The sequence below is a fragment of the Palaemon carinicauda genome, chromosome 8 (assembly GCF_036898095.1).
Source record: "Palaemon carinicauda isolate YSFRI2023 chromosome 8, ASM3689809v2, whole genome shotgun sequence".
Classification (NCBI taxonomy): domain Eukaryota; kingdom Metazoa; phylum Arthropoda; class Malacostraca; order Decapoda; family Palaemonidae; genus Palaemon; species Palaemon carinicauda.
The window spans coordinates 168930892-168940891 of record NC_090732.1 but is presented as its reverse complement, the minus strand read 5'-3'; the positions used below and the strand labels follow the sequence as shown (position 1 = coordinate 168940891).

Sequence of the window (10000 nt, the reverse complement as noted above, 5' to 3'; positions counted from 1 at the left end):
CAGTCCATGGGATCTTCAACTTTCTTCTGTAAAACCATAATACAGCTAAATTTATCTTATTTTTCAAATTCTTGTTTCTCCGGGGCATAATTAAGTGTGGACCATACCTCTGTTCCAATTACCATTGAATATTTATTTTTTCTTTTACCCTTTGCTTTCCCTATGAAGAAAATTAATATAAGTTATGAGTTATTCCAGCATTGAAAACTACTATACCCCTTTAGCCAGAGTTCGTGAATAGAAATGTGAATGACGATGTATGTTAGGGAGTTGAACGTTCTGTTGTTCGCCACCTGTAAATGTGTATGAAGCACCTAATGTTATGGAAGATTTTGTGTACGGTGTTCATCCCCTATTCAGCAGATTAAGTGTGAATGTCGCAATATATATATATATATATATATATATATATATATATATATATATATATATATATATATATATATATATATATATATATATATATATATATATATATATATATATATATATATATATATATATATATATATATATATATATGATGCTGTATGAGCAAGGATCTGGAAGCAATTTTAGCCTTCTGGAAGTGTTGTAAACGTTGTAGGTGCTGTCTTAGCAAGGATCTAGCAGCAATTTTGACCTTCTGGAAGCGTTTAATTTATCCAGTAATATCTATTACTCAGGTTTAACTGTTCAACTGAATCCAGTGAGGAGATGATTGCATGTCTGCAAGGGAAAAATGCTCACCTAATTGATGAGAAATATGTAGAGTTCATAGTAAGTTTTAAAGTTTATATATGAAAAGATTTATTTTAATGTTATTATTTTCCTTAAACTTCTCTTTTAGTTTTATAAGAAAGCTTTATTTTAATGTTATTATTGTTCTTGAACTTCTATTGTAGTTTTTTTTCCTTCCTCACTGGGCTATTTTCCCTATTAGAGTCCTTGTGCTTATAGCATCCTGCTTTTCCAACTGGGTTTGGATCTTAGCAAAAAAAAAAAAAAAAAAAAAAAAAAAAAAAATAATAATAATAATAACAATAATAATAAGTATATGTTACAGCAAATTAATATTTCCTCAAATTTCTTCTAATGTCATTGTTATTTTCATTATTTTTTACTATTATTACAATAGTTATTAATGTCTTTATTGTCATTGTTATCATTACAATTATTATATACATATTCGTCTTTAAAGTGTTAGAAGGCTGCAACACTCGGGAACACTATTCTATCTTATTTCTCTTCCTCTTTTTTTTTATAAAATTTTTATATATGAAAGATATATTCTACTGCTAATCCTATTACTACTACTACTGCTGCTACTACTACTACTACTACTACTACTACTACTGCTGCTGCTACCTAAGCTATAGCCCTGGTTGGAAAAGCAGGATCCAACCAGGGCTGTAGCTTAGCTAGTAGTAGTAGTAGTAGTAGTAGTAGTAGTAGTAGTAATAATAATAATAATAATAATAATAATAATTCCCTGTTGGGGCCCCTGGGCTTAAAGCATCCTGCTTCTCCAACTGGGGTTGGATTTTAGCAATTAAATATAATAATAATAATAATAATAATAATAATAATAATAATAATAATAATAATAATAATAATAATAATAATTCCCTTTTGGAGCCCTTGGGCTTAGAGCATCCTGCTTTTCCAACTAGAATTATAGCTTAGCAACTAATAATAATAATAATAAATATGTACTTCCTTAGTTGTGCTTATTAATTCATTATTACCCTCTCCCTAGGAGTTTAATTTACAGCCCGTTTTCTTTGCCCCTCGCGTCGATGGAGAATACATTCCAGATGATCCAGTAACATTGGTTAAAGAAGGGAGATACCATCATGTACCGACTATGATGGGAATCAATAGAGACGAAGGAGCAATATTTTCACAAGGTACGAAGGAATGGGAACATTCAAAATGAAATTCAGAATCGATAAATATGAGTTTAAGTTAAATGTCAGATAGGGAATTATTATGATAATTTCTTATCAGATATTTAACTTAACGATTTGCTGAGTAATTTAAGAGTATATAAAGTTATTTCCAGATGATTTTCTTATCTCGAAAGATTTTCCATGGTTTAGTCCTGGAAATTCAAAAATCTCAAACTTATATAATACTAATGTAGACCCTTTCATTTAAAAATGATTTTGTTATAATCTCGAAATTTAAAAATCTCAAACTTGTATAATGTTAATGTAGAGCCTTTCATTTAAAAATGACTTTCTTATTTTCTCGAGAATTAAAAATCTCAAACTTATATAATACTAACGTAGAACCTTTCATTTAAAAATTATTTTTTTATTATCTCGAAATTTAGAAATCTCAATATTATATAATAAAAATGTAGAGACTTCCATTTAAAAATTATTTTCTTATTTTCTCAAAAATTAAAAATCTCAAACTTATATAGTACTAATGTAGAGTCTCCCATTTACAAATGATTTTGTTATAATCTCGAAATTTAAAAATCTCAATATTATATATGAAAAATGTAGAGCCTTCCATTTAAAAATGATTTTCTTATTATCTCGAGAATTAAAAATCTCAAACTTATATAATACTAGTGTAGAGTCTCCCATTTACAAATGATTTTGTTATAATCTCGAAATTTAAAAATCTCAAACTTAAATAACACTAACGTAGGGCCTTTCATTTACAAATGATTTTGTTATAATCTCGAAATTTAGAAATCTCAAACTTAAATAACACTAATGTAGAGCCTTCCATCTTCGGCCAGAAATGTATTGGTTCCGACCAGTTATCGACCAATTAATAGAAGACTTCCCCAAGAATGGACCAATTAGCCTACACCTTTACGAGGACGAAGACCCAGTAAACACGTCCATTGCCATCTATGATTATTACCTCGGAGGCCTCAACTTTGAGTATGAAGATCTGGGAAATTTGACCATGGTAACATCAAGGATGAGTACTCAATTGTGATTTACCTTTCATTTTACGGAAAGGTTTTATGCAAATATAATATTTGTATAAAAGATTCTACTTTTACACAAGAGGAATTTGATACGAGTTATAGTCACCGCAAAGATTCAGGGCGAAATAAGCCACGCCCCTAGATGGGAGTCAAGCCAATCACGTTGTCTCACACTTTAGCAGCGATTAAAATACATTCCCTTACAACTTTCAAACAATACTAACTTATAATAATCTTGAGGGTTAAAATACATCGCCTTAAAAATCTCAAGCTAAACTAACTATTAATCGCCTTAAGTGTTAAACTACATCCTCTTACAACTCAAACTATACTAACTTATATTCACTTTAACGGTAAAATATATCCCCTTACAACTCTCAAACTATAAAAACTTATAATAATTTTAAGGGTTAAAACACATCCCCTTACAAATCTCAAACTATACTAACTTATAATCACTTTAAGGGGATGTGTTGTGACTGCTGTTTAACGCAGGAGACAACATAACTGACAATGACGTCTTCAGCAGGAGACAGCATGATTGGCTATGACGTCATCAGGAGGTGGGGCTTCTTTCGCCTGGAATAACTGCAGTGACTTATTTTATATAGAAGCTATATATTACCAGTGACGCACACATAGTTTATAGCTATTAAAAATAAGAATTAAACACTAAAGAGAATCCTATTTCAGTTGTACACCGACCGATTCTTTGGGATGCCACTTGATTGGTTGACGCAGCTAATTAGTGACGAAGATGAAGTTTACAGATGGGAACTTCGACACAGAGGTGAAAATAGCATACTAGACTTGATACCAGGAATTAACAAAACTCTTTCAGATCCCTGTAAGTTCACTTCGATTCGACTTACAATTTCTCGTAAGGGTGATCTAAAGATATCAGAGAATATTGATCAATCTTCGGTAGTGACATATAAATGTATTTTCTTACATATATATATATATATATACATATATATATATATATATATATATATATATATATATATATATATATATACATATATATAAATATATATATATATATATATATATATATATATATATATATATATATATATATATATATATATAGACTTAAAAACAGCTTCTTATAACCTATTGAGTTTGTAAGTAATTATTATTATTATTATTATTATTATTATTATTATTATTACTTGCTAAGCTACAACCCACCCTAGTTGGAAAAGCAGCATGCTATAAGCACAAGGGCTCCAACAGGGAAAATAGCCCAGCGAGGAAAGGATATAAGGCAATGAAAAAACTATAAGAGAAGTAATTAAAAATTGAAATAAGATGTTTGAGAACAGTAACAACAGTAAAATGAATCTTACATGCATAATCTATAAAAGATTTAAAAAAAGGAAGAGAAATAAGACGGAATAGTGTGCCTGAGTGTACCCTCAAGTAAGAGAACTCTAACCCAAGACAGTGGAAGATCTATACACCGGCCAGGCAGGAAAATATCGAAAAAAATTTATGGAATTTATAATAAATATCTACAGAGTAACTAGAAGATTCGGAAAACCAATCAGTTTGGAATTCAGAGGCTACTTTCCTCTTGGTAAGGGTAGAAGAGATTCTTTAGCTATGGTAAGTAGCTCTTCTGGGTGATGGACACTCCAAAATCAAACGATTGTTCTCTTGTCTTGGGTAGTGCCATAGCCTCTGTACCATGGCATTCCAATGTCTTGGATTAGAGTTTTCTTGCTTAAAGGTACACTCGAGCACACTATTTTATCTTGTGTCTCTTCCTCTTGTTTTGTTAAAGATTTTTATAGTTTATAGAGGAAATATTTGTTTTGGTGTTGTTGCTGTTCTTAAAACATTTTATTTCTCATTGTTTCCTTTCTTCACTGGGCTATTTTCCCTGCTGGAGCCCGTGGGCTTATAGTATCCTGCTTTTCCAACTATGGTTGTGGCTTAGCAAGTAATAATAATAATAATAATAATAATAATATAATAATAATAATAATAACCTCTTTACTCTCAGGGATAGCCCACGCTGATGATTTGCCTTACATCTTCCATCCTGGTTTGTTTGGGACCCCAACTTCCGAAAGGGATTTAATTGTCAGCGATTTGTATACAAAACTTTGGACCGATTTCGCTAAAACGAGGTAAGTAATACCAGTGAATTAAACAAGGCCTACAAGGATGCTCTGTAGACCTTGGAGTTAATGGTGTAATACTCGGAACGTAGTGGAGAAACTAAGGTTATGGGCTATTCTAATGGAGAGAGGAAAAAAAAAAAACTATATTGGGTATTTTACGGTATGTAATACGACTTTTAAAGAATCAAACATCATTGTAGAAAAAAAAAAAATCGTGAAAAAACGCAATACTAATGAAAGTGTGACTTTAGATTTATTTTCTTTAATTATTTACCAACTAGTGTACGCAACCCGTCAAAAATGACGGCTAAATATTTAGATGGATATGCACTCACACGTATATATATATATATATATATATATATATATATATATATATATATATACATATATATATATATATATATATATATATATATATATATATATATATGTATATATATATACTATATATATACATATAATATTATATACATATATATATACATATAATATTATATACATATATATATACATATAATATTATATACATATATATATATATATATATATATATATATATATATATATATATATATATATATATATATATTCATGTATGTTCATTATATATATATGTATATATATATATATATATATATATATATATATATATATATATATATGTATATATATATATAAATAATATATATCTATATATATATATATATATATATATATATATATATATATATATATATATAATATATATATATATATATGTATATATATAATATATTATATACATACATATATAAATCTATATATATTCAATATATATATATGTATATATAGATATATTTATATATATATATATATATATATATATATATATATATATATATATATATATATATATATATATATATATATATATATATATATATATATATATATATCCAGTCACTTGCTCTTTATATATATATTGTGTATATATATAATATATTTATATATATATATATATATATATATATATATATATATATATATATATATATATATATATATATATATATCCAGACACTTGCTTTTTATTGCATAAGGGAGATGCCAAGGGTAAAAATATACAAGTACATCTAATAATAACCTACCATTGCTAAAAAATACTTAAATTATACTTTTTCTTAAGAAAACTATAAAAGAGGCGCTTCTGAAACACCACTTCCTCATTAAAAAAAAAAAAAAAAAAAACTAATTACTTAAATTTATTTTTCAGAAACCCAACACCAGATGGTTCACTGGGATTCAGTTGGGAGAGAACCAGTAGAGAAAACCTCAAGAAAATTTTAATAACTGCAGATTTACCTCTTCAAATGGAAAATGATAAAAAAGCTGAAAATAGAGCCTTTTGGGATGGCCTTCCTTTAAGAATCAATGCTCTAAGAAAGTCATAATTTTGACTTATAGTGTCCTGCTTTTCCAAGCAGGGTTGTAGCTTAAATGATAATAATAATAATAATAATAATAATAATAATAATAATAATAATAATAATAATAATAATAATAATAATAATAATAATAATATTGCTTACTAAATGTTTATCGTAATTCAATTTTTTTTTTATAATAATTTCAGTTAATTTTTATTGAAATTGTTTACTAAATATTTATCATAATTCAATTATTTTATGCAATAAATATTTAAGTTCATATTTATCTAAATTGTTCAACAAATGTTTATCATAATTCAATTATTTTATGAAATAAATATCTAAGTTCATATTTATCTAAATTGTTTAAAAAAATTTTATCATAATTCAATCCTTTTATAGAATAAATATTTCAGTTGATGTTTATCAAAATTGTCCACTAAATGTTTATCATAATTTTATTTTTATCATAATAAATATTTCAATTCTTAAAGGACATTCATTGACTTCTGAAGCATAACTAGGCTTTGGGCTAATTCCTTTAGTTTGCATCTTTGTTTGTATAAAGAAAATACCATAAAAATATTTCCAGAACTGTAACTTTCTTTATGTTTCGTAAATAAAATCATCCTCATCTCAATCCATTGCCTTTATATTCCTACAACAAACAAATAAGTCATACGATGGCACCTTCGCCTTGGTATGTCATCATTGTAATTATACACGTCATAGTATTGTTAAAATATTAAGCCGACTTTGCTTATACCTTCATTTTCACAAATCGTAAAACACAAGTCTCTTGACATAAAAATTCCAATTAAAAGTACATACATATGTATATATTAACTAGAGAGGCACTCAGTACGGAGCAGACCACCACCCCAGCCGCTTATTTCTCAACCTTTTGCTCGACCTTGACCTTTGATCTTAACATGTATTAATTAATTGGCGTGGATTTTCATACACTTAAATATGAACCAAGTTTGAAGTCTCTGTGACAACGATGTCCAAACTTAGGGCTGATTATGTGAATGGGACATTGTGCTTGACCGTGCACTTGACCTTTGACCTTGACCTGCCAAAATTTGATAATTTCCAGCTTTTTACATAACAGTTTCATTACTCTACGATTATAATTATGGCCAGGAAGCTGTTCACAATCAAGCACACACACACAAGGGCAAAAACATAACCTCCTTTCAACTTCGTTAGCGGAGGTAATTACTATTAAGTATTAAAATATATAGAGAATTGATGGCGAGACATATATGCTGTTTATATTTTGCAATAATATGAATATTAAAGACACAAGTCAACAATGTAATATTACATTAGCTGGACCAAGCTGACATTCTATGATAAATGCACAGTATGTAATAATAGTAATTTTTCGGAGAGGTTTTACGCCACACATAATACCAGCTCATCGTGTTTATTTGGTTGACCATAAGAACATCAAACACGGGTCTTCTACTACGTTTATGTAAACAGGAAGTTGTATAGTACTTAACAACGTCTTATATCTATAGATGGTACATCACTGTCTCCTGAGTTTCTTGGGCCCAGGTTCGATTCCCAGGCCGACCAGAAGCACTCATCTTTGAATTGATTCCCCCTTGGGTCTCTGATCCCGAGGTACAGAAAATCCAGATATTAGGAGTATAATATATGGCTTATTATTTGAATATATATACATCTATACTGTTAGAATATGAGTTTAGTTCGAAGTCCAGTGAAGGTAAGACTTAGAATTTGAGTTTAGTTCGAAGTCCAGTGAAGAAAAGACTGTTAGAATTTGAGGTCAGGTCGAAGTCCAGTGAAGGTAAGACTGTTCGAATTTGAATTTAGTTCGAAGTCCTGTGAGGGTAAGACTTGAAATTTGAGTTTAGTTCGAAGTTCAGTGAAGGTAAGACTGCTAGAATTTGAGTTGAGTTCGAAATCCAGTGAAGGTAAGACTTAGAATTTGAGTTGAGTTCGAAATCCAGTGAAGGTAAGACTGTTAAAATTTTAATTTAGTTCGAAGTCGAGTGAAGGTAAGACTGTTAGAATTTGAGTTTAGCTCGAAGTCCAGGGAAGGTAAGACTGTTAGAATTTGAGTTTAGTTCGAAGTCCAGTGAAGGTAAAACTGTTAGAATTTGAGTTAAGTTCGAGGTCCAGTAAAGGAAGACTGTTAGAATTTGAGTTTAGTTTGAAGTCCAGTGAAGATAAGACTTAGAATTTGATGTCAGATTGAAGTCCAGTGAAGGTAAAACTGTTAGAATTTTAGTTTAGTTCGAAGTCCAGTGAAGGTAAGACTGTTAGAATTTGAATTTAGTTCGAAATCCAGTGAAAGTAAGACTGTTAGAATTTAAGTTTAGCTCGAAGTCCAGTGAAGGTAAGACTGTTAGAATTTGGGTTGAGTTCGAAGTCCAGTGAAGGTAAGACTTAGAATTTGAGTTTAGTTCGAAGTCCAGCTGACCAAAATGAGTAACGCTCAGCTCAGCCACGGTGTCCTTTTACTTATTCTAGTAAATACAGTACCATCACTTAGGACTTTAACATCTCGTTCATTCTCAGAGGAAGCGACTCCCAGAAGGCCCTGTCTACGGTTCGCACATCCTTTTCCATCTGTAGAGGAAGCTCTGCGGTTATGACCAGCTTTCTCATGTCTTTTCCATTGGTCTTCTTCCAAGTGAATCCTAAGGAGTCGTCAGGTGTTGGGTTCCTGAATTGGAGGAAACTTTATAAAATTTCATATTTTGAATTTTGGATAAACGTGTGCAGTAAATCCAACTGAAAACTGCAGAATAATTCCATCGTTAAATATATATAGCAAAGACATCAAAGTTATTGATATTAGAGTATGTTATCAATTAATTATTTTACAAAAACCTAGATACTAAAAATATCTAGATAAATAAAATAATGACTTGAAAGCATAGCTCCATTTCATAGGTTTTATACATGCAAAGCAAATACACAGGAATCAAAATATTACCTGTATATCTAATGGGATGTTAGTTTATAAGAACATATTTTTTTAACCAATTTATTGCGCCCATTGGCGTCAAACATTTGGGTACATAGTAACAATAACGAAATGTCCAATACACGTAATCAGCCATAAGTTTGGACATCGTCGTCCAGACGTCTAACTTTGTTCATATTTGTGTATGAAAATCCACGATAATTAATACACGTTAAGGTCAAAGGTCAAGGTCAAGGTCGAGAAATAAGCTGCTGCGGCGGAGGTTTGCGCTCTACTAAGAGCCCCTAAGGTTACCTCCACCAACGAAGTTGGAAGGAGGTTATGTTTTACCCCTGTTTGTGTGTTTGTTTGAGTGTGTTTATATGTGTGTTTGTTTGTGAACAGCTTCCTGGTCAAATTCTAATCGTAAAGTAGTGAAACTTGCAGAGATTAGCCGCTACGTAAAAATCTGAACATTATTAAATTTTGGAAGATCAAGGTCACGGCAAGCAAAATGTCCAATTCACGTAATCAGCCATAAGTTTGGACAGTATAGTACATCGATTCAGTTGAA

The 10000-nt window shown here is 29.7% G+C and overlaps 2 protein-coding genes across 2 annotated transcripts in view; one reads left to right on the top strand and one right to left on the bottom strand.

Moving 5' to 3' along the window:
* LOC137645095 (juvenile hormone esterase-like) overlaps window positions 1-6549 on the top strand; it is a 14879-nt gene extending 8330 nt beyond the window's left edge. The window contains exons 8-13 of the mRNA XM_068377943.1: window positions 666-759; window positions 1739-1889; window positions 2738-2913; window positions 3629-3782; window positions 4950-5076; window positions 6326-6549. Coding sequence (XP_068234044.1) covers window positions 666-759; window positions 1739-1889; window positions 2738-2913; window positions 3629-3782; window positions 4950-5076; window positions 6326-6503 — 880 coding nt within the window. The 3' untranslated portion in view covers window positions 6504-6549. The remainder of the gene's footprint in view (window positions 1-665; window positions 760-1738; window positions 1890-2737; window positions 2914-3628; window positions 3783-4949; window positions 5077-6325) is intronic.
* A 1736-nt stretch (window positions 6550-8285) lies between these two features.
* LOC137645093 (juvenile hormone esterase-like) overlaps window positions 8286-10000 on the bottom strand; it is a 19477-nt gene continuing 17762 nt past the window's right edge. The window contains exon 13 of the mRNA XM_068377942.1: window positions 8286-9183. Coding sequence (XP_068234043.1) covers window positions 9006-9183 — 178 coding nt within the window. The 3' untranslated portion in view covers window positions 8286-9005. The remainder of the gene's footprint in view (window positions 9184-10000) is intronic.